Here is a 24796-nt window from a genome sequence, read left to right as displayed (position 1 = left end):
GTGAGGGTCGGGTGAGTGGGTGCAGGGTCACTGCTGGGGTTGGGTTTGAGAGCCAGGCAGGTGGTGGTCATTGAGGTGAGTGGAAGTAGGTTAAGGGATCATGAGGAGTGGGCAGGGATGAGTGGAGCTTGGGTTGGGACAAAGAAGAGATGGGGGTCAATGGAGGGATGTGATTGGGGTTTTGTATGTATGGTGGTCTGGCATTCAGTGTGGGGTTTGAGGTGGGTTCTGGGGCTTAGTGGGGTGGGAATGTGGGTGGTAGGCATGGAGAGGGGAAGGGGGCATGAGTTAGTGGTGATGGGTGGGAGGAGATGGAAGTGGGTGTTTTGGTGTGAGTAAGGGAAGTTGGGGGCTGAGTAGATGGGGAGTGGGCACAGGGACTGAGGAGTGAGGGGGTTGGAAGGGGGTTCAATGGGCTTTGGGGGAGAGGGTGTGTGATGGGAAGCTAGGGAGTTGGTGTGGGGGGGAGGGTGGGACAGTGGGGTTTTGAGCTAAGGGGGGGGTCAGGGGAGTGGAGAGGTTGTGGAGGAGGGGAAGGATGGGGGCTAGGTGAGGGATGGTGACGGGGTTGGTGCTTGACAGGTGTTGGCCTGGGGAAGGATGCGGGAGTGGGTGGAGCAGGTGAGGGAATTGTGAGATGTAGCAGTATTGAACAAGTGGTGGAGGGAGGAGGAGAGTATGGGCATGGGGAGGAGGTAGGAAATTGAGAGGGGGTGGGTGTTATGGGGAATGAGATTGTAAGGGGGGGGATGGCGGTGGTGGAGAGGCTGTAACATCTTGGGGACATACACTCGCCCTGCTCCTTTAATGGGGTTAGTTTCGCATTTAAATTTTCCCCAATCTCTTAATTGTTGATATCATTGCAAGCTTTCCTTACATAAAGGATATCGCACCACCTCAGGACAGCTCCAAAACTTCCAAATGAAGTGATGCTGGAAGTCCAAAGTTTAACAGAAAACGCAGGAAAATGTTAGTGAGTAGGGCAACATCTGAGTCACAGTGGCACAGCAGGAGGCCAGTCAGCCCATCTCTGGAGACAGAAGCAGTTGACGCTTCAGGTTGATAACTAACTTGTCCATGACCGGGCAGTCTGTTTTTGATTGTTGGGTGAGGGGTAAGTTTTTGCCCAGGGGGCAGAACGTGCTGCCTGAAATAATGCTGTTGACCTTTTATGCCTGTCTGAGAGGGAAGGTGGGCCTCAGTTTAATATCTCTTCTGAAAGTTGGTACCTCCCATGTATGGTCCAGACTGGGAGTGTCAGCCTCGACTTTTGTGCTCAAATCCTCACAACCCACAACCTTTCGACTCCGAGGCGAGAGTGCTACTCGTTGAGTCACCTGTGCATGCTGTTGAATAATAAATTCCCAGTACTTCCTTCCTTGCTGCTTCCCCTGCTGTCCCGTAATAAGAGGTCAGTAACATGAAACGATTCACTGTTAAAACCAATTATCTGAATAATTTTTCATCAGTGGCTTATGGTCGTTTTGCAGTAGGCAATGCTACAGATGCTTTTGTTGGAAGGTTTGTTACCTGCATCTCTGTTAATGTGTTGTTGCTGCTTTTAACTCTTCTCGCCCGTTTGCATAGAGGGCTGTTTGTTGTGTAAAGTTACGTGGGTTTGGGAATTGATTTTATTTTAGACCAGAGTGCTGCAATGGACATAGTCTCTTATGTGCATGTTGAATTAAGTACTGTACTCTGAACCCCTCTCCCTCTCATACATTTACATAGTTCGAAAGGATAATATAAGTTGTTTGCATTGGCTGCCAGATTGCTGATTTAACAATCCTTTTTTTAATAAAGAAAAAGGATTAACTAGTTTTTCTTTGACCTGTATTTGTTGCAATGATTTAGCCAACCATAATTGAAGTGTTAAGGAAAGCCAGATGTAACATTTTTTTTCTCTTGGGCTGCCTGCTTTCTCATTGAACTTCCCATATAATATGTGTTTACTTCATGTACTCTGTACTAAAGCTGTATGCTGTTCCTTTCTGAAAATAACCCTTCTGGTTATATTTGATGGGTCAGGGTATTTTTTTCTGTTTGCATTCAGTAATTGATCTGTTTACTTCAAGGTCTTGCTCCTCCTGATCCCTGTAAGCTCCCCCGACCTTGCAAGCCTTTGAAACTTTGTATTCCTCCAACTCTGGCCTCTTATGTATTCCTGATTTCCTTTGCACCGCAGTTGGTGGCCATACCTTCAGCTGTTTAGGTTTTAAGCTCTGGAACTCTCTTCCCTCCTTTTTGAGATGTTTTTTGAAAACCCAACTCCTTGAGCAAGCTTGTCATCTGAGCTCATGTGACTCAGTGACTAATTTTGTTTGACAATGCTCCTGTGGAGCACTTTTTTTAGATCCTTTATTACATTGTAGGTGTCCTGAGGTGGCATAAAGCAGGTTGTTTGAGTCCAAATACATGCCAATGTTGCTTATTCTTACTGCTTAAAGCTGCAATAACTGGAAGCTAAAATGGTGTCATTATAATTGTTAGGGGTCATAATTTTCGTCAGGTCTTCACAAGCAGGATGGACAGTAATACTGTAAAATTCACATGCCGAGGTGAGTTTAGTAGCATCCTTGGTAGATTTGAGCTAATGGAATGCAGTTGAAGGCATGCAGTTCTGAAATATATACTGAGCATTTTTGGAGAGCCAAGTCTAGTGAACTACCATCTGTTTGCACTTTCATTTAATGGTATGAATTTTTGCATGTGGTGCACACGAGCATTTAAAAATAGAGCTCCTACAGGATATTTCTTCCAGGTTCCAAGTTCAACAGTGTTCCTTAACTCGTGATGGACATGAAATGTTTCTTATTAACAAATGTGTGTAAATGTATAGATTTTATTTTGAAAAATGGGGGTTGTATCTGGAGATGAATTTTTTTTTAAGACATGAGTAAATTCCTGTTTGCAGATGCCCCTTTTCACTTAGTATCTGTAGATATTTTGCAATGATATGTTACAAAAGTAATGTACTTGCAATTAATCAATAGCAGTCATTACTATGCTAAATAGTAATGTGGTTAGATATTTGCTTAGTGAGCATTTGGGCTAGTTGACGTGTCTGAAGTGCAATGTATGATGATCTGACATTTCTGTATCTGTTTTGGATTTTTTTAACTCTGATCCCGCAGTTGTGCATTGCGATAGCAAAGTTGATAGCAACCATTTTTTTCTAAACCCACAATACTTGTAATGTGTTGCAATGCATCCAGGCTGGCAAGTCATGTATGTTGCTGTACTGCATTTTTAAAACATTTGTGTGCATAAACACACACTTCCAAGCGGTTTAGCATGTTTAGGCAGTGAGTAGCTAAGTCATAAAGTGAAGATCCTGGCTGGGTACCTTCCCCACTCCCGCACCTCAGATATTGTCCCTTTCTTCTCTTTTCCACCCACCCTGCCCCACATCCCAGTTTATACATGGTTAACTTGTCTCAGCTTGGCAAAATTGGCCTCTGATCATCAATTGGTCATTTGTTGAATGAGAACAGGCCTGGGTTTGGTGGTGATATGCTCCTGTGATTGAATATTACAGCCACACTGTCGAGGCTTGTACATGGAAAATGGGGAAGGTATGAGTGAGTCGCACGAGAGTGCCTGGTGTTCGAGACTGTACAGCAGCAAGGAGTCGATGGGTACATGAGGGGGATAAACACTATAGCATGTGATGGGTAGAATTGAACTAGAAATTCATGGTCCAACAAGACCTTTATCAAGGACACAAATTGACGAATTAAAAACATAATCTTGTGCTATATATGCTTAGTATCAGAACCACTTTGAGTTAGTAATCCTGCTATGTGCAGGGTTTCTGGCCCTTTATTCAATTGCTAGCATGTATGCAATGTTGGAGTCTTGCTGTTTTGAATTTTCCTGATTCCGTAAAAAGAGATCTGGTACCCATGTGAGGTTATCTCTCTGGTATGTGCTATTGCAGTGAGACTTTTTTTAAGGTTTGTTTTGGATGCTTGCGTTAAGGTTAGTGTCCAAAAGTGTACTGCCTTTAGTGAACTTACTAATATTGTTGGAGCCCTTTCGTTTGTTGTAGTACACCTAACCCAATTGGCTCTACTTGTCACTGTCCCATTGACTGTTGGGGAGCTGGATCATGAAGCAGATGGATGAGCATAATCTCACCCTACCCAAATGAAGAGTAATTACTAATGAAATAGGAGTTCCTCTGCATGAAGTTATTTCAATTGATTTATTTCCCATTTGTTTAAGGTGCTGTCTCTCTTCATATTTTCTTTACAGATGTGATTCAACATGATATTCAAGCACAGCAGTGCATTATAGTTTCGTGCAGCAGTGGTTTGTGCAAAGCTGTTTGTGGGTCACAATTCTATGGAGTCTTTTTTATACTGGAAACTGTACACACACACTGGTTTGAGTTTTCTGTTCATCTACAGTAGCTGGACAAGGTTCATGCAAGACAGCAGCTGGAAAAGTGCTTTATTGCAACCCCCATCAGTTGCCAGTAAAAACCACTTCTTGAGGTGTGTTTTGCAGCCTCCAGAAGCCATCACAGCATTTTGTTATTATGATGTGCTTTTCTGGAGCCCTGTAAGGTTTTGATTCTGCATTAATGTACGCAGCACGAAATATACTGGTTTGCAGAGATGGCAGAGATTGCTGATTGGCTGTCCCACTAGGCTGTTTTTAGCATTTTTAAACTTTCAGTTGAGCAGTTCAAGCCTGTGCATCACTTCACTGTGTTTATATTGCTAAATCTTGCTCCTGTATCTGTGTCAGAATTGTAGATCCAAGTTTAGAAACTACAGAAAACGTTGTCAGCTGCCAAACTGGAGGAACTTCCTTTTTAGCAGAAGGGAGTGCTCTTGTATCCCTGACCCATTGATGAATGGACAGTGTTCTAACGTGCTGTACCACCCAGTCCCTTCTCTCTCCTCTCTCCCCTCCTCCCTGCCATGGCAGCTGTGCTGCTCTGTTCCTTTATCTGCAGTATTTCTGATTTAAAAAAAAATTGGCTCCAAAAAATTCTCTTAAAAGATATCTTGAAAATGCTGAGAGATCCTTCTTGTGATACTTTATGGGAGAGTATATTCTTCACAATATTTTTTTATCTAAACATGATAATGTGTCAGCTGCAATGGCCTATTTAACACTTCGAAGTAAGTACTCATTTTTATATAAAAATGACATGGGTCATATGATTTACACGCGAATGTTCCCTTTTTGTGGGGACTGAATTTTGCCCCTAAAACCCTACACTTAATTCATAAGTGCTCTGATCTCATTGGTAGCAATCAAGCATACTGAAACTGCCAGTTTCAGTATGACATGGGTTGTTAACGTTTTTTGACTTTCTAGATTCCCTTTATTACGTCCCTGTTTTTTCCCCCTGCCCCCCCCTTAACCCCATTATTGACAGCCTTGCTTTCAGCTGCCTAGGCTTTGGGATTCTGAGCCTAAACCTCTCTGCCCCACTATCCTTTTCTTTTAAGGTGCTCCTTAAAACCTACCTCTTTGACTAAGCTATTGGCCACCTGTCGTACTGTGCCCAATTGTAACTGACGAATTTTGTTAAGCTTCCTATGAACCCCATTGAAACATTTGTGTTCTTGGATACAGCCTACAGAGCTGTAGACCAAGTATTGGAAAATTTGTTTCGGTTGGATAGCTCACATGATGAACTCAATTCTTCCTTTCTGCGGTGTGAATTTTCTGTTTTTAAAGGAGTTCTAAGTTATTTAAATGAGAAAAAACCCACTTAAGCATTTGTAGTATATATGTATCTGTTATGACATAGCAGATGTGTGCCAGGCGGATCCAATCCACAAGGGAAACTTGATCACGCTATCACAATGGTTTTGCAATTTGTATTTATTTCGAGATGCGTGCCCTGAATTCAGAAGTAATAAGTCCACCAAGACTGACTGAGATTTAAAAAAAAATATTTATTAACAAAAGAGAAGATTTCAAGCACATACATAGGATTACAAATGACTACTTTAATAACTCTTAAAATTCCTAATTAACCTGACTCCCATCTACACCCCCCTTAAGGCAACAGTTCAAAAATAGATTTAAACAGATCCAGCAAATTAACACCATACCCTGCACAGTGGAATTCCAAATTACTTCTCCAGCTCTGGTTTCTGCAGACAGTGGGCTTATGCACAAACACTGGAGGCTTCATTAAGGCTACTTCACACACTTCTGTTAGATCTTACAATGCCTTCTCCTGATACACAGCCTCATTTTCTTTTATATATGTTCCTCCCTTTTTAATATGTAAATTCCATTGTTTCCATATGTCTTTAAAACTGTATCTCCCTCATTTTAAAAAAAACTTCCATGTTGTCACTATATATTGTCAGTAGCCCTTGAGGAAAAATAAACACATACCTTAGCTTGCTTGCCTGGCTATTTGTAAACAGACTGACTTTGAAAACCAAATCCCCCTTCATCTATCTACAAATGCAAATTCCCTTTACACCTTACATGCTAAGACCATTAGCATATTAAAGACACTTCTACACCTTACTGCTTTTGATAACTTCAACTTGCAGTCTGCTTGGCTACAAAATGTAATTAAATCACACACACAGACCTAACTATTTATGCTTCTAAACCTACTTTTACAATGAACCAGAAAAATAAAATTATTATACACTCATGACAGTATCATAGGGTCAGCTGTTTGTAATTTAATTTTTATCACTTTAGCTCTCAAGCTTCAACTTGTGCATTTTCACTTTTTAAAATTTTAATGAATCTGTAGCCGATATTTTAACTTCAACAAAGCAGCAATAGTACTTAAACCACCAATTCTAGCAAATTCCTTCACACTTTTAGGTCTAAATGTTCTTCCCTTCAAATGTGAATTTCTTTAGTAATTAAACCCAAGAGATAAAATGGAAAGTAGCAACTGCTTCAGATGTGTTGTCAGTGTCAGGAAATTATAGGCCGGATGCTATTTTTCCTTCGATGTGGAACATAGGACTTGGGAGAGCACTCAAATGACCTATTTATCCCTACTCTCTGCTTCCTGTTAGCTAACCAGTCCTTTTTCGTGCCAACGTGTTACCTTTACACCATGAACTCTTTGGTGTAGTAACCTTTGATGTGGCGCCTCTATCAAATGCCTTTTGGAAATTCAAGTATAGAGCATCTATTGGTTCGCCTTTATCCTCATTGCTTGTTATTTTCTCAAAAAACTTAGTTTAACTGGATTTTCCTTTCACAAAGCCATGTTGACTCTTCCCGATCCCATTAAGATTTAAGTATCCTGCTATAACATCCTTAATAATGGATTCTAGAACTTTCCGTGTGTCGGAAGCTAACTGGCCTATAGTTTCCTGTTTTCTATTTCCCTCCTTTCTTGAATAAAGGTGTTACATTTGCTATTTTCCAATCTACTGGGACCTGTCCAGAATCTAAGGAATACAACCAATGCCTCTACAATCTCAGCAGCCACTTGTTTAAGACCCTAGGATGCAGGTCATCGGATCCTTGGGATTTGTCAGTCTTTAGGTCTAATACTTTTCTGAGTACCTTTTTTCCTGGTGGTGGTGATTGTTTATTTGACTTCCTTCCTCCCTCCCTTTCATTTGACCTTCAAGTAGTTTTGGGAAGTGCCTGCGTTGCATTTTTATAGAACTTTCTTTCTATTTCAGCATTTAACACTTCTGTTGCTTTCCCATGAGACAATATAGAGTGGCAAGGAGTAAATTAACAGAGATCATCTTGAAAACCTCTCCCTGTTGTTATGATCCCAGTTGATGTTACTACTGGACAAGCCAGATCCCAGGGTGGAACCCGGCTTGATAGATCCTAGCTTTTATTTTTTGTATCGATAAGTGGAGAGTGGCTACTGAACAGAGTCACAGGAGTCAGCTGATGGACTTTTACAAAAGAATAAAACATTTATTAAATAAGAAAAGCTGAACTATATTACAATACTCCTTCACCCACAACTATACCTTCACATACATACAGATTTGTAAGGAGAACACAAGTTACAAAAGCTATCTTTTACTCTAATGTACACAGTAAATACACTGTCCATGTAAACCAATAGGTGACCGGTAGTCAGAAATACCACATTCTGAAACCAAGTGACGGATGCCACCCCAAACAAATGATGTGGATTCCCTCATCAACGTGCGTGCACGCACCCCCCCTCACCACCACCACCAGATACTTATTACACTTTGAGCCAACCGGTCTCACTGAACTCCATCTTTCATACAAGGGTTTCCAGTCTCCAAGAACTCGCTTTGGAATCTTCTCCCAGACAGATGCTTTCTCTCGGACGCCTTCCACAAGGGTCCACCTCCTTCTGATGTTCCTCTCCCCTGGATCACCACGTGCATTCAAGTTTCCCTCCACGCACTCTGTCTCTGATACTCAGTCATGCCAACAGAATACCACTGCTTCATATGCTCATAGTCAAGAGTTACAGACCGTTGGCTGTCTCCTTGGGTCTTCTGACTTCTCGCAAGCATATTTTGCTTTAAGTCTGCATCCTGCAGATTTCTCCCTTTTAAGCTTGGAGTCTTTCTCTGCTCCCCACTCTGAATTTATCCCCAGGTTCCTGTCCTTGCCCTTTGACTTAACTGTCCACTTTCCTGTTCCACTCCCCTGGTTTTGGGGACTTTCTTTAGTTTTTGGAACCTGCTCCTTTCAATTCCCTCTCCTGTGTCGTCGTCGTCGTCCTCTTCCTCCTCCTGGCAGCTGGCTTCAACTTTAGCTTGGGACTTGCTATCTGTCCCATTCCTGTGCTGCTTCTGCTGGCAACTGCTTCCAACTGAACTCAAACTGCTTTTGGTTACTTTGTCTGCTTTAAGGAAAAGGAAAGGTTTATTGGTGCAGAATTAATTGTTGATATGTGCAGTTTGGACATTGCGTTACTTCTAGTATTCTGCCCAGAATCATGCTCCGCAGTGTGCCCAGTGTAGTCTTTGAACAGCCTGAATAAAAACGCTTTGTGATCAGATCTTGAGTCATGTCTTAGTGTGTGGGTGGGGTGCAAGATGAATGTCGCCCGTGTGGTAGGAAAATCCTTGCTGGGGCATGCTGTCCAGACATGTGATGGTGGAAATGTCTTTTTCTTTAGGAAACATTGACAGCAGCTTCTAAATGTTTGCCAAATGACATCACTTAATTTTGGTATTTAGACAGTTGTTTGACTTTATAGAAAATGTGGGCTTGCTGCTGAAAGATGACTAGTGTAGTAAAGTGACAGACTTAATCCATGAATTATAGATTTTTTAGAATAACATCTAATGTGACTCTTGCCCAATTTCCTTCTGTCATTCCTCTCTTTCCTCCTTCCACTTAAATTTCACAGGGTATGAAAATAGACTGTCAGTCCTAGATGGTTCTCTCCAAGCTGTGAGGGTCCATAACGATCTGAAAGTCTGTTCAGGCGCATAGAAATTGGGCCCTTTAAATATTTTGCATGGCCAAGCACATGTTAATTTAGAGGGGCTGTGTATTTGAATAAATTTCACCCCCCCCTCTTTTTGCTTTAAAACAGAGTTGACAGCTTCTAATTAGTTGAGGAGGGAAGAATGTTGCTTCCGCTATTGGAATAGGAATCTGAGGTTTAATGTACTCTAATTTTTTTTCTTGTTTTTACAGCAAAGTTAATTTATGGTAGGATGCTAAATATTTTTACACTAGCATACAGTGTCTGATCTAGCGGAGTGGAAATATAGTATGTTACTTTATGGTACCTGTCCTTGGAAACCAGATTTTACTTGTGCGCATGAAAGAGTGACTTGCATTTAAATGGTGCCTTCACAACTACTGGATGTCCCAAAGCGTTTCACTGCCAACAGGGTGCCCACGAACAACAATATGATAATGACCAGATCATCTGTTTTTGTTTTTGTGGTGAGGTATTCATTTTGCCCAGGACACCACAGATAACATCCCTGCTCAACTTCAAAAAATGCCATTGGGTCTTTTATATCCATCTAAGAGATTAGATGGGGTCTATGTTTAACATTTTACCTGAAAGATGTCATCTCTGACAGTTCAGCACTCTCTTGGTACTACACTGGGAGGGCCAGTCTTGATTTTTGTGCTCAAGTGGGTCTGGAACCCACAATTTCTGACTGAGGCAAGAGTGTAACCAACTGAAGCACAGCTGACACCTCAAATGTATCCACTTGAAACTCTTTCGAGTTATCAACAGTCACAGATTGCAACTCTTTCGAGTACAATCACAGTTCTTGGTTTCTGGGAGTGGGACATGAACCCACAACCCTCTGATTCAAAGGCGAGGGTGCTATGAACTGAGCCACAGCTAACACCTAACAAAGGAGAGTTAGCGATTGTAACTCTTTCGAGTACATTCACAGTTCTTGACTTTTTTTTTTTGTTCAAGTCCTGGAGTGGGACATAAACCCACAACCTTCTGACTCAAAGGTGAGGGTGCTATGAACTGAGCCACAGCTGACACCAGCCAAGTGGGGAAGGCTGACATTGTTACTCATTGTCTAAATTTCTGACAGATTGTTTCACAACGGTTCCAAAGCGAGGTCCTGCCATTAAATTTTGTGATAGTTTAGTATATGTTCTGGATTTATTTACATGGTGTGTGCATAGTCAGAGTTGAGCAATAGCCTTGTTAGTGACTAGATGGAGTCCTTTAAGCCTGCCTTCAAGTTTAGTCAGCAGACACTTCTCAACAATGAGTTATTGTTTGCTGCAGCCTGGATGGTCTTGGTGACTCCTCTGGTGTTGGGCGACTGCACAGAGGCCTTGGCCAGTCTGGAAATGATTTAAAAGGGCCTGCTGTTGCCATGGGAGATCAAAGCCAGGTGGCCCAGCAGCAGGGTCTACAATGAGAAAATGGTTTCTGGTGGATGTTTTCTCCTGCCATATATCTCCATAACAGTTGTTACTCCTTGGTGTGGTGGTTTAATTGTATGGAGTGGCATGAGGGAAGGTGTGTTGCTGGTGGGTTGAGAAGGTCTTTGAATAAGAGCAGGCGATAGCTTGCATGTTGCAATTACCCTGCTGATGTGGAGGAGTAGTTTTGCTCAGGGGCAGTTTTGCTCAGGACTGGGAGCCAGGGTAGGTTGTTGACTTAAGCACTACTGACTTGAGTTGCACATCGATAAGATTGGTGTGGGCAGATTGGTTCCATTCCAGGGGTGCAGCATTCTGCAGTTGAGTATGTGATGAGCAGAGGTCCTTAGGGTTGTGGCCTGTGATCCCTTTTGAGGTACCAGCCAATTTACTGAGGTTGTTATTGCAGGTTTTTTTTCTGTAGCTTTTAAGTGCTTTCAGTACATGGTGAGGGTTCTGTGAAGGGTAGCGCAAAAGGGTGGTCCCAAAGTCGCACAACCCTCAGAAAACATTTCTCCCCATCTCTGTCCCAAAAGGGCAACCCCTAATTTTAAAACAGTACCCCCTAGTTCTGGACTCGCCCAGAAGAGGAAACATCCTTTCGACATCCACCTTGTCAAGGCCGTTCAGGATCTTTTATATTTCAATCAAATCACTGTTCGCTCTTCTAAACTCCAGTGGAAACAAGCCCAGACTGTCCAACCTTTCCTCATAAGACAACCCACTCATTCCAGGTATCAATCTAGTAAACCTCCTCTGAACTGTGCCCCAAAGCATTTACACCCTTCCTTAAATGAGACCAAAAATACGCACAGTATTCAAGGTGCGATCTCACCAATGCCCTATATAACTAAAGCATAACATCCTTACGTTTAAGTTCAACCCCTTGTAATAAAGGATAGCATTCCGTTAGCTGCCTTAATTGCTTACTGTACCTGCATACTAACTTTGACTCGTGTGAGAACACCTAGATCCCTCTACCTCAGAATTATGCAGCCATTTTCCATTTAATACTCTGCTTTTTTGTTCTTCCTGCCAAAGTGAACAACTTTACATTTTCCCACATTAAACTCCATTTGCCAGATATTTGCCTCTCCATCTGCAACCTTATGTCCTCTTCACAACATACTTTCCTACCTATATTGTGTCATCTGCAAATTTAGGTGAGGGGAGTGAAGGCATGGTAGCTAAGTCATTGGTGTAAATCATAAAAAGTTGAGGCCGCAGCACAGACCCCTGTGAGACTCCATGCAGAAGACTGCAGTGCTATGTGGAAGCGCTGGGTAGACTTGTAACAGGGATACAGATGACTGAAGTTGCAAGCTGGTTCCGAAGTGACAACAATGGAGTGAATTCATTCGTCCTAGTTACTGTTGAGCAGCAGACAGGAGTTTTAGTAGTAGTCATATTCCATTGTGTGCAGTTAGTGGACATTGATACTGCAATCAGCTGGATTAGTACTAGGCAATAGCAGGAGACAGCTCAATTTTTGTTGCTTATTATTTTGATTGCTCTGTTGATTTTTTTCCAGTAGTCTGTTAGCTTCCCATTTCAGGGTAGCTTTTTGTTGTTGTTGTGCTGATCTCTGATGGACCAGGTAATTACAAGATAGGTTTCTGTGACAGCCCAGGTGTGTCTTCCCAACACATTACAGATCAGCTCAAATGGTACTTTCTGGCAATACATGTGAATGTTGTCTTCTGAGTTGCAGTGTTTAGGTTGCACTACATTTTTGCTCATGACCAAAGACTTTTGGTCTGTGTTTTACACCTTTGTGCAGCTTTCTTCCCTTTCTTAAATTTGAATTTCTAACTTGCTAACATCCTTGATCATTCTCGTTCGTGCTCTCTTTTCCTTCCCCACCACCGCAATCACTAAAATTAAATGAACTAGTGTGTTTGTTTCACTTCTTTCTTTACAAGCCCACAAATTTCCATCTGTTCATTAGAATGGGTGAAAACTTTAGGGGCGGTGAATGCAGAAGTGGAAATTCCCAGCAATGCACTTTGTACTTGGTTCATGAACTCAATGGATTTCAGCCCTGTATGAATTTTTTTGAGGCGGTAGCAGAAAAAAGACTTCAGGATTAATGTATGATGGATTGCTGTTGGGTTATCAATTCTTTAGATTCATACAGGAACCATCCCCATTTTCAACCTTGGTAGATGTACCTTGCAACGCTCGATAGTAGCTTTCCGATTTGGCTATTAGTGGTATTGATAAGTGTGTCTTTGAGGGGTTGTATGGAGTTAACATGTTATGCTTATGGACATTTGAGCTCCTGTGTCAATACTACATTGTGAGCATCTATTTGTGCCAGCTGCAAAACTGTACATTAGGTGGTAGGGTGATGGTTGCTATTATGTTGCACTTTAACATGTTCAGAGATTGAATAGTGCTTCACAAACTATCTGTTTTGAAATGCATAGATTGTGTAGGAAAACATGGCAACATAATAACACCCATTTTGTGAACAGGAAGACTGTGCAAACAATGATGGGATTAATCATCAGCTAATCTCTCGCTTTGGTTGAGAGAAGATGATTGATCAGGGCACTAGGTGAAGCTCTCCTCTCTTCGGATCCTACTGTGGGATCGCTTGATAACTTGTATTTGGACTTAACATTTCCTATCAAGGATGGGACCTCTGACTGTGCTGTACTCCTTTAGTAATTCCTGTAAGGTCATTTCTCCCATGTGGAATTGCAGCCTGTGACTGTGAAATTGGCTGTGATTTTTATTAATTGGCTTATCCTGCTGTGACCAAGCTGCTTTTTAACTGAAGGCAGAGTGTCTGGTGCTGAGAAACAGAAGATGAGTTTCTTGCCCACCTTTGACAAAAGGTTAAGTTTAAATTCAATCAAGTTCCTAATGAGCTTATTTTACTATAATATTGTAACTTGGAATAGCATATTGTGCACTGTGCACCTGTGCCCTGTGCAGCCCCCCCCCGCCCCGCCCCGGCCACCCCCTTTGATATGGGTTTAGTGGGAAACTGTAGCAGAGTACATTGAGTGGTTTTGAAGTTGTTTGCTGTGGATTCTTGATGAATAGTCCTATTAACTCCTGCAGGAATATTATCTGTGTGTTGTATTTGGGAATTGCTATGAAATTGATTTCAAAACGAGTGCAGAGTTGCAGACATCTTACAGACTGGCTGGTATCTTCCACAAGTGCTACATTTCGAGTTTCTGCATGACATTCTTTGAGATCATGGTATACTGTCACTGCATATGTGCAGTTTAGTCATTTAGGGCTATCCATAACCCTTTGCATATATATCGTAGATCTCAATAGTGGCTGTTCTATTTCGCAATCTGGTATCCTGCATGCAGACCCAACATTTTGAATTAATTGCAAATATGTTGTGCGTCTTGTCTTTAGTTTGGCGTAGGATACTTGCCAATTTGGGGGATTAGGGTGAGTGTATAAATTAATTAGTAGGACTGTGCACAAGTGTATCTTTATTTTTAAAAACACACTATTTCACATTGGCTTTTCAATCTGCAAGAGATGCTCAATAACACATGGGATATTCCCAATTTCCCGTTGCAATTCGACACAATCGCTTGGTACACTTCCTTGCTTCTTTTGCACTTCCCGCCTCCCCCACCAACCACCAAAACTACCAGACCTAAATAGACCACTGTGTTAGTCTCACTTCTATATTTACAAGCCCACAATTTTCCATCTGTTCACTAGAATGGTTGAAAACTTTAGGGCAGGGAATGCAGAAGTGGAAATTCCCAGCAATGCGCTTTGTACTTGGTTCGTGAACTCAACGGGTTTCAACCCTGTATGAAATTTTTTTGAGGTGGTAGCAGAAAAAAGACTTCAGGATTAATGTATGATGGATTGCTGTTGGGTTACCAATTCTTTAGATTCACCATCCCCATTTTCAACCTTGGCAGATGTACCTTGCAATGCTCGATAGTAGCTTTCCGATTTGGCTATCAGTGGTATTGATAATTGTGTCTTTGAGGGGATGTATGGAGTTAACATGTTATGCTTATGGGCATTTAGTTTCTCTGTCAGTAGTACATTGAGCATCTATTTGCTGTGACAGCTGCAAAACTGCACGTTAGGTGGTAGGGAGCTGGTTGCTATTGCTTAAAGCAAAATGAAAGCTTGCTGTTATGTTGCAGTTTATTCAATCTCTCTGAACATGCTAGTGCTTCACATGTTTTGAAATGCATTGATTGTTTGGGAATCAAACCTGCTAACCTGTTGGGCAATTCGAGCTGACTACATTTTCCTTCCTTTTCACCCCTCTCTGAATGGAATGGCAACTGACACCTGCTGGTTATCTAATAGTGGTGTTCTCTCTTATGGTGAATCATGGCTGTGGACTGCTGTTCATTAGCTCCCTGGCAAAATGGATACATTCTAGGTAACTCCGCTGCATTGATTGCCCTCAACTGATGTCAAACTGGCACTTTTTTAAAGTAGTACAGAAGAGTTTCGATGTAGGGAATGAGTGGAATATTGGCTGATTTACAGGGCTGTATTATTCAATATAACTGGTGACACCTTCAGACCAGCATGATTATATCCTGACATGCTAGAAGGCAATAGTCAAAGGATTAAAATGTTGAATGCAAACTTCTGGTATAGAGCTACTCATTACTAAAGGCACCAGAGATACAGAGGCCTTATCTGAGATAAATGCCTGTCTGTTATGCTTGAGACAGATGCCGATACTTTGGATGCTAACCCATTGATACGTAACTTGAGTTGCCCTGGTGACCTTGGGAAAAGTAGAGCTAAGAGGGTTGAGAAATTGGAGAAAAGGCTGGAAGGCAAGGACAGCTTTACCCACATCAGTCAAAGTATTGAATACCTATTCATCAGTATTCTGCAGATAAAAGATGTGAAGCTATACATGTGAACAAGACTTTATTACGACCTTGTAATTTGACATGTGGGTGTTTTTAGTAAAAGGTTTTGTAGCTCAAAAGCATAAATGGCAGGCTGGTAAGCATTTGAACAACTCCTTTAATTCCATCTGTATGATGGGCTGTAACTGAGTCTCCAACCATTCTTAACATTTAAGCATATACCTAAAATATTGTCTACTGCACAATAAATCTGCATGCTTTAATGTTTCAAATTTTGATTTTTGAGGAACGGTTTAAAATGTAATTATAAATACATTTTGTATGATACATTTTCTGTCTCCTCTTGGAGTTTTAGATTGAGAGGGGCTAAATATTTTGCTGTCAGTAAGCTGACAAGGGATGACTTTATATCTCTCAGCCCATGAGGTTTCTTCCAATTCTGTGCTCTTGATTTTGCTGCTAATCTCTTGTGTGGAGCCTTATCAAATATCTTCAAGTCTACATAGCCATGACTAGAATCAAGAAGTGGTTTGGCTGTAAAGTGATTTTGGGATGTCATTATAAATGCAGGTGTTTTCTGCTTTTGCTTGCAAGCAATGCTAAGCTGATTTAAAACAAGTGGAATCTGCCTTAAAATCGAGTTACCGGCTTATATTTCGTTATTCAACTTGATGTAGTGCATTGCGTGGTAATGTGTTAAAGTGAAAGGTAAAGCTAATTCTAGCTGCTGATCAAGTAAACTCTCTGGCTTTTTTAGGATCAAATGTTGCCCAATGGAACACTAGTGGAGACGTCAAGCCCTGCTTCATCCTCATCTCTACTTAATAGGTTGCAACTGGATGATGAGCTGGATGGTGAAACCAGGGATCTCTTTGTTACAGTTGATGACCCAAAGAAACACGTGTCTGCGATGGAGACGTTCATTACGTACAGAGTTAGCACAAAAGTATGAGCAAAAATTAAATTCTTGAGAATTTCTTGCAGTGCTTTTTCAAAAAGTGTGTATCTTGATTTATTTTTTTTTAAGCTGATGTCAGAACTCCCTAAGTGTTGTTCAGTGAGGTTGCAGTCTTTCATTGTCTGGGTGTTGAGTGCCTGAACATGGGACGGTTGGCAGGAGGGTGTTGTGAATGCAGCAGATCAGCCAGTGGGTAGGGAGCATGGTGTGGGCATTCTTCTGTATGGGGCTTAGAAAAGGCCTCTTCAGCACTAAGCCAGGGAAAAAGTGGTGTTTAATTTAAAAAAAAATGCTACTTGTCACACTTTTAACTAGCTTTCTCAGCTGAGCCAGTTTTGGAATCCCACAGCCCTGGCCAGCTGAGAGAATTTCCAGTCTTGAGTGAGAACTCGCTTTATGTATGTTAAGTGCTAAAATGGCTGGATAGAAGTACCCTTGTTTGGCTATTAATGTGCAGCACAGTGACACCTGAGCCTTGGAGCAACAACTAGAATGATTCAGTTGGATCTAATAATGAGGATAGTTGAAGGCTGATGGGTAGCCTTGATGGAAACGGCATGAAAGGGGACTATTCAACCCCCTCCACCCCCAAACCTCTATGCCTGTCTAACGTCTTGTGGAGGTTAAAAAAAAGTTTGGGTAGAGACAGGGGGCCAATTTCACAAAATTAAGGAAGATCCAGAAGAGTGCCTTTACCTAAAAATAAATGAGCTTAACTGCTTTTCAGCCAATATGCTGAAAAGTCGTCCTCAATCACCTTTAGTTTGACATTGCATCCTAAGCCCTATTTGCTGCCTCTTTACTTAACAGTGCCTATGAGCCTTCAATGTTTGGGGGAGTGGGATAGGGGAGGTGGAGTGGCACTGGTGGCGGCTCACTCTCTTGTGCTGGAAGAAACATGCCCTGAGCTGCCTGGCCTCGTGTGCCATGGCAAACAGCAGTCTCCCCAGTTGAACAGGGTGATCTGCATTTTTCTTTAAACTGCAGCAACGTTGATGTTGGATGTGACAGGGAATAGTATAAACTAAATGTAAACATTACATTTATAATATGTAACTGGTTTCCATGGAACATTGGACTTAAAGCATAGAAAGAGATGAAAAGTTTGTATTGGAGTGCTGAAATAATCTTAAAAATGTAAAGTTCTTGGCATTGATTTTTTTTTTCAAAAATGAAGCTTAATTACCTTGATGCAATTTTTGGTTTTGAAAATAATGACATGGCGTAGGAGAAGACGGGGAAACTGATCTGAAAATTATCCTGTCCTGGTTCTGACTGCCAACCTGCAAGATTGAAACACTTTGCCCCAAAAATGGGCCTTTTTGACCTTCACTAGTGACTGAGTTTTGATTCGGTGAGGCGTTTTCAGATTCCCCTCTTCCCCTTGACACAAAAGTAAACTTTATAGCTGTCATTCTTTTTCAATACAGCTCTCAAACAAAATGTGAAGTGCTATGACCTCAAAAATAATGCATCACAGATTTTTTTTTAGTAACTTATTCCTCAAGGTAATTTTAAATTAATTCTTCAGTGTTAGAATTGTGTGTTCTGTTCCTTGTGGCAATGGTGTCAAATCGATTTCAAGTGTCCTTGAACGCTCTTCAAATGCAAGTTGATATACTGACCTGACAGTCCCTGGTTACTCATGGCTTCAATTACTTTCAGACCACCAGAAATGAGTTTGATTTACCTGAGTACACAGTCCGACGTAGATACCAGGATTTTGATTGGTTAAGGACTAAACTGGAAGAATCGCAACCGACTCATCTTATTCCAGTAGGTACCAAATAATTGTGGTCTCTAGGCGTGCTTGCTTCTGGAATATTTGGTGATTATACAGCATGTGGGCAGGAATCTTAATGCTATGTGCTTGCTCAGTTGCTATTTCTTCACCACCTTTCAACCATCTGCTTAACCTATTCTTAAATGTTAGCACAATCTCTGCAATCAGTAACTGGATGTGGGGGTGGCAGGAGGCTCTCTTTTTGTATCCCTTGTAAATCACTTCTCTGTCAATACTAACTGATAGAGATATCGAGTGACAAATCAGTAGGTCCCCCTTACCTTGCCTAAGTGATAATTAAAGTGCGAAAGTTCCGAGGGCATCAAGACCAAACCTGATCCTTTTCTTCCACCTGCACCCACAGGTGGAAGGTGCAGGAGATACAGGACAGCAAGCAGAAAGTCTGAGTCTTTTTTTATTGTGCCCGGTTTTACTTGCCTTCCCTTTCCCCCACCCCTTTAGGTCCATGAATGGAGGTAGGTTATAGTAGACCCTGACTCCTGATTTGACTGAAATGTGCTCACTGAGGATGGTAAGTCAACATGGACTTTTTCCGTCTACATGGCTTAGAATGACACTAGCAGTGCTTCACCTAGTAGGGATTGGAAGACTGACTTGTTCACAGACAGGTTAGGAGTTACCTGTAACAATGTTGTCTGTACTAGTGTAATAATAGTGGAGCAGCTCAGAGAACCCTTTCAAAGGCAGTCTTCTGCAGCAGTATTATTAATGGAAGCCCAGGGCAAGCATGCTTGTACTAGAATGACACATGTTGCCCTTTGGTTGAATGTTATACTTGGCACACAATAAGAGTCAATATAGTCCTTAAAAGATAATGCTGTCTTTTTTTAAACAGAAATCTATATAATGTATTCCACTTGTACAGAAAGGAAGCCAAAGTATGTGCTTTGTGGTAAATGTTTCTTTATCTATTTTTAATAAGTCAAAAATATTCCTTACTTTGCCTTTGTTTAAATCCAGTTTAAAATAGGTTTGGTTAATAAAATGAGCTTATCTTGACTAAAGGTGATCTAGGATCTACTTGATGTATGTGTTCTGTTCTAAGGGAGGGAAAGAAACTTTTGGAATGGGGCAAGGAGAGGAAAGCTTTCCTTGATGAGACTTGTCAGTGCTGGAGAAATACTTTCACATGTTTAAGTAATATAGCCAAGAATTGAAACACCCTTTTGATACATGAGAGAAATTTTGTTTTTTCGCTCAATGGTGTTAAACTGTAGGCAGTTTTGTGATTTGTGCCTACCAGAACTGGCTTGAGCCGGCTTAAAGCCCTTTCACACAGAGGCTGTACAAATACCAAGAGACAGTCATCCCTGGAGTTTGAACTGGATTTAAACGTGGGCCCTATTAGTCAAGGAATTGTGCTGATCTGCATAACGTAAGTCTCTCTTCCAAATTTCTCAATTTACAAGTATTCCAGAATTTTAAAAGTACCTGTTTGATTTCCCCCTCCAGCCCTGTGAAGCTGAATTGTATTTTTAAATATGAGGGTGTCCTCTCAATCATTTCTCAATTTGCATTATTGAATATTGTCTTAATCAGAATGGAAGTTGATTCTGCTTGGTGTTGCAGACTGGCTTGTGGTGATATTCTTTTATATTAAATTATACGTGACTTGTAGCTTGGTCCCGCAGAATTAGATAAGGCAATGTGCACTAAGTTGAGTAGCCTCCATTCTATTTAGGGGCATAAAGCTAGTTGCACAAGAAAAATATAGAAGGATTTCCTGGCACTGTTGTGGAGGAGCATATTTAAAACATTGTGTAAAAGGTTATTGTCACCTAATGCTAGAATTGCTGCACATATGATAACTTTTTTTGTCTCCGGACAGCTTAGTGTTAACTCAAATTTAGTTTTGTAGGAAATCTTACTGGCAATCTCTCAAAGGCCCAGTATCTTAACAGTAACCCCTCCATTGTAGAAGCTTATAAATCACCTTGTTAAGTTACAGATGGGATATTTACACATTGAATGAAAGACTAGCAGCAGCTGGGACAGTTAGCTGGCCGATGCTGGAGCAAGTCTGTTCACTGGCAAATGTGTTCTGAAGTAAAATTTTGTGAGCACAATTTGCACCCCCTCAAGTCTTAGTCCACTGGACCAGTTCAAAGGTTTGCAGTAACTTTTAACTTTTTAAAAAATTTTGTTCTCATGGGGTGCATAGAACAAAGATGGGTGGCTGACATCCTCCCAAATCATTACTTATGCCCCATGCAAATTGTAATGACCAGTTTGAAGTACAGTAACTTTTTTCACCATTTTATTTTAACACCCGCTCCTGGTGAACTGAGCACCCGTTCTCCCTATGTTGTGATAAATGCATGCAGAAATTGTTTAAAATTTTAATTTATCCTGTCCTTGCCAAAGTATTATGTAAATTTTTGAGGAGCACTCTGTCCTCGCTGACCTACATTGGCACCCAGTGAAGCAATGTCTTGATTTTAAAATTCTCAGCCTTGTTTTCATATCCAACTGTAGTCTTGCCCTTCCCCCACCTCGTTCTGGCCTCTTGGGCATTCCTGATTTTTAATCACTCCTCTATTGGTGGCTGAACCTTAAGGGCCCTAGGCTCTAGAATTCCATCGCTTATAGTTCTGTCTCTACCTCTCTGCCTCTACCTCACTTTCCTCCTTGAAATCACTCCTTAAAACCTACCTCTTTGACCAAGCTTTTGGCCATCTGACCTAATACCACCTTGTGTGATCTTATTTTGTTTGAAAATATGCCTGTGAAGTACCTTGGGATGTTTCATTATGTTAAAGATGCTACATAAATATACATTGTTGTTGTTTCTCGTAGTAAATATCAGTTAGGCCTCAGCCTTGGCTCCATGGTATGCACTCTCATTCAAATTCCTTTTTGTTTCTTCTAAAATGTATTACCTCTTGCTTTATCCCCATTTAAATTGCATCTTCCACCTCATCTGTCCATTGCACTAATCTACTTACGTGCCCAGTATCTACTTTTCATGCAACCGTATAATCCAGGTCATGTATGAGTCATCCCCTGTCATCTTCCCATAAACAGTGAACTGGCTAGTGCCTTTCACAAACCAATGAAATCTTTTCAAAAGTGGTCACTTTAGGGAAAATATTAAGTTGCTTTATTTGTGTAAAATTATACAGAATTTTATAGCAAAGAAATAGGCCTGTTAAATTGAATGGCCTACGCTAGTGTGTATACTCTACCCAAGTCTCCTCTTCCACTATTATCAACACATCCTATTTATTTTTCTCTCATTGTATTCATCTCGCTTCCCCTTAAGTGCATCGATGCTATTTGCATCAGCTACTTCACATGTTGATGAGACCTGTGTTCTAACCACTCTTGGGGTAAATAAGTTTCTCCTGAATCCCTTACTGGATTTATTAGTGGCTATCTTATTTATGGTTCCTAGTTTTGGACTCCCCTACAGTGGAATCATCTTCTCCTGTCAACCTTCTCGAAACCCTTCATAAATTTAAAGACTTCTATCAGGTCACCATTCGGCCGTCTCTTTTCTGTGGCCACAACCTGTTCAATCTCTTATAGTTGTACGCAGGAGTGGGTGTGTAGGGCAGCTTATAGGAGTTAACTATTTCATGTTTATCTTGTGCAGTTAAACATTTGATTTTCAGATTGAAGGTAGAAAAGATTGTTTTTTTAGAAAAAAAAACATTTTCATTTAGCAATTGGAGACACTTTATTTTTCCTTTTTTGTGCAGCCGCTTCCAGAAAAGTTCGTGGTGAAGGGAGTGGTGGATCGCTTTTCAGAAGACTTTGTGGAGACAAGAAGGAAAGCACTCGACAAATTTCTGAAAAGAATCGCAGATCATCCTGTTCTTTCCTTTAATGACCACTTCAATGTTTTTCTTACAGTAAAGGTATGGGATTTAAATCTTAAATCTTCATCTTCAGCAGTGTGGGAGGGAAGGTGAGGATTGAAAGTTTGTTGTGGTACAATATTAAGATCACGACTGTGCGGTGTGGCTTAAAAACTACTCGCGTGGAATATTGGTACAAACTGGCCAATTTTGTCCAGTTTGGTCACAACCAAAAAAGATGGTGTAGGAATATTCAGTGTTAATGAAAAATGGGTGGAAATTGACTTTTGTCTTATCCATCGTTTTGTAAAACAGAGCCTCTTGCAATGGTAAACTGGCATTAAAATGCAATACCAATCCCAGCCCCACAAGGGACAGTATTATCCATTTTAAGGTTTTATATTGAGGGATGTTCTTTAACAGCAGTGCTAAGAGCAGCACTAATTTAATGCTGTCTCCTGCCAGTACAAGATGGCTGCGGACACACATCTATGCACGTGCACTTGTCCGTGCAAGCGCAGTAAACCTAAAGCTGAATCTTGCTGACAATGGAAAATAGATGCACAAATTTAAATTACCACTCAGCATTTGAGGTTAGATAAAACATGATCTATATGTTTAGTATTCTCATTGAATTTTTAGAAAATTAGTCCAGATTTTTTTGTGTTCCCAATTTGGGCATATTGAATCATTTGAGGTACAGAGCATCGAGTAAATGACAGGTGAGGAGGATCACATACCCATAAGGGAGCCAGTCATTTTCCCAGCCCATTTTAAATCTCTGTGTCCAGGTGTTTCAGTAGCTTCAGAAGCAGGGATGTGAAAATCTGCTGCCTTGCATTTTAAAGGGAGTTTGAAGTCTCCAGCCTCTATGTATGTATGTGCTCACTTGTTTGAAATGGGTGCATGCCATAGAAAAAGATAAAGCTAAAGAAAATTGCCTGGGTGAAAATGGGAATTGTATTTTGTGCTGAATAAAATAGCCTTTTCTGGTTCCAAAATCCTTAAAAAAAAAGGACAAGAAACTAAATGGAGAGTGTAAGTATCACATTGAGGTTGGGGGAATGAGTAGAAATCTCTGTCACTCACTGATGTCATGGGAGTGAAGTGGTACAACTGCACATGCACTGCATTGACAGCAAACTCAACCCTAACTTAAACCTATCTCCAGAAGTATGACTGATTTTTAAGATGGCTGTCAAAGTTTCAATACTGTTGTTTACTGTCCAGCAATGCAGTTGTATGAACTTTTTAAAAATACGTAATTAGATGAGTTTATAGCAGCGGTAGCCTCAAGTATTGCAGGAATGTTTAAAGCGTGAATGTTTCTTTAGTGGAAGTGTCATAAAGTATTACACTTGTAGAAAGTCATACATGATGAAAGATATTTTTAAAAAATATTTTGGTGCCTTGATGGGTGGGGCCTGTGCATTATGAATCCACCACATACTGTAGGAGTATAATTATAGCTTTATAGATTCAAACACATTCTTTTCAAACAGATGAGAAAGCAATATTGCAGATAAATGTTTAACTTTTGGCAACAAACTTGTCGCAAGGAGTGAAACCTTGAGCAAATCAGATTTTTAAAAATCCATAGTTTTGTCCAATTAATTCAACCTGCTTGAATTTCTTCCATGCTGACACGTAGCCAACTAGTCAAAGAACATCCCAATGAATGTAGGAAACTACTTCCTTATAAAAGAAGGAAATGCAGGGCAGCTCAAATAACCCCAATAATCAAAACATCTCTCGGCATGACCACAAAGCTATTAAAGCAGTCGTCCGCCTGTAAAGAATTATGACCCATGTGCTAAACTGTGCAATATGTAATTATTGTTTCATGGTTGCTGATGCTTATGAATGGTGAAGTATGATAATTGTGTCCCAACACGCTAACTTGCTTTAGGTCACCAAATATATCTGTCAATAACAGCTTTGGGTTCATAGAGCATGTGCATAAGGAATGGCTGTGCTGTTAACTATATTTATCAGGATAACTTAACCACAAGCTAAGAAATCTTTCCTGTAACTTTTTGGCAAATGCCCACCACTGATCAATGTGGATGACACCACCAAGCAGCTGCTAGACAATCTTTTCTCTCTCTCTCTTTTGGTGCTGAGCTTATTATCATGGATAACATACTGAGACATTACTGGCTCAGCTTTTTATATGTTTTTTTTATTCATTCACAGGATATGGGCATTGTTGGCTAGGTCAGCATTTATTGCCCATCCCTAGTTACCCTTGAGATTGTGGTGGTGAGCTGCTGCCTTGAACCAATGCAGCCCATGTGCTGTAGGTACACCCACAGTGCTGTTAGGGAGGGAGTTCCAGGATTATAAAGCTAGAATAAATTCCACCTGATCCCTCCAAGGAGCTCAGGCTCGTGATTCTTACCTTGTTAACGTTAAATGTATATGGTTAATACTTTCTTGATGCTGTAGTCAAGAAACCCTACTACAAAATTGCTAACATCCATTCCATTCAAGTAAGCCTTTTAAGAGTTCTGATTTAACGTTTAAGATTTATGATTGGAAAATTTTGGTAGGAGAAAGTAAAAAA

The 24796-nt window shown here is 40.8% G+C and overlaps 1 protein-coding gene across 1 annotated transcript in view; it reads left to right on the top strand.

Annotated features, from left to right (window-relative positions):
• Positions 1-24796, top strand: part of snx30 (sorting nexin family member 30) — a 57745-nt gene that overhangs the window by 3863 nt on the left and 29086 nt on the right. Inside the window, exons 2-4 of the mRNA XM_078570977.1 lie at positions 16426-16614; positions 18292-18402; positions 22132-22290. Of these exons, the coding sequence (XP_078427103.1) occupies positions 16426-16614; positions 18292-18402; positions 22132-22290 (459 nt within the window). The remainder of the gene's footprint in view (positions 1-16425; positions 16615-18291; positions 18403-22131; positions 22291-24796) is intronic.

Source organism: Cetorhinus maximus, chromosome 2 (assembly GCF_964194155.1).
Source record: "Cetorhinus maximus chromosome 2, sCetMax3.hap1.1, whole genome shotgun sequence".
In the NCBI taxonomy this organism is placed as follows: domain Eukaryota; kingdom Metazoa; phylum Chordata; class Chondrichthyes; order Lamniformes; family Cetorhinidae; genus Cetorhinus; species Cetorhinus maximus.
Note: the sequence above shows the minus strand (reverse complement) of the source record. Positions and strands in the feature narration are given on the sequence as shown.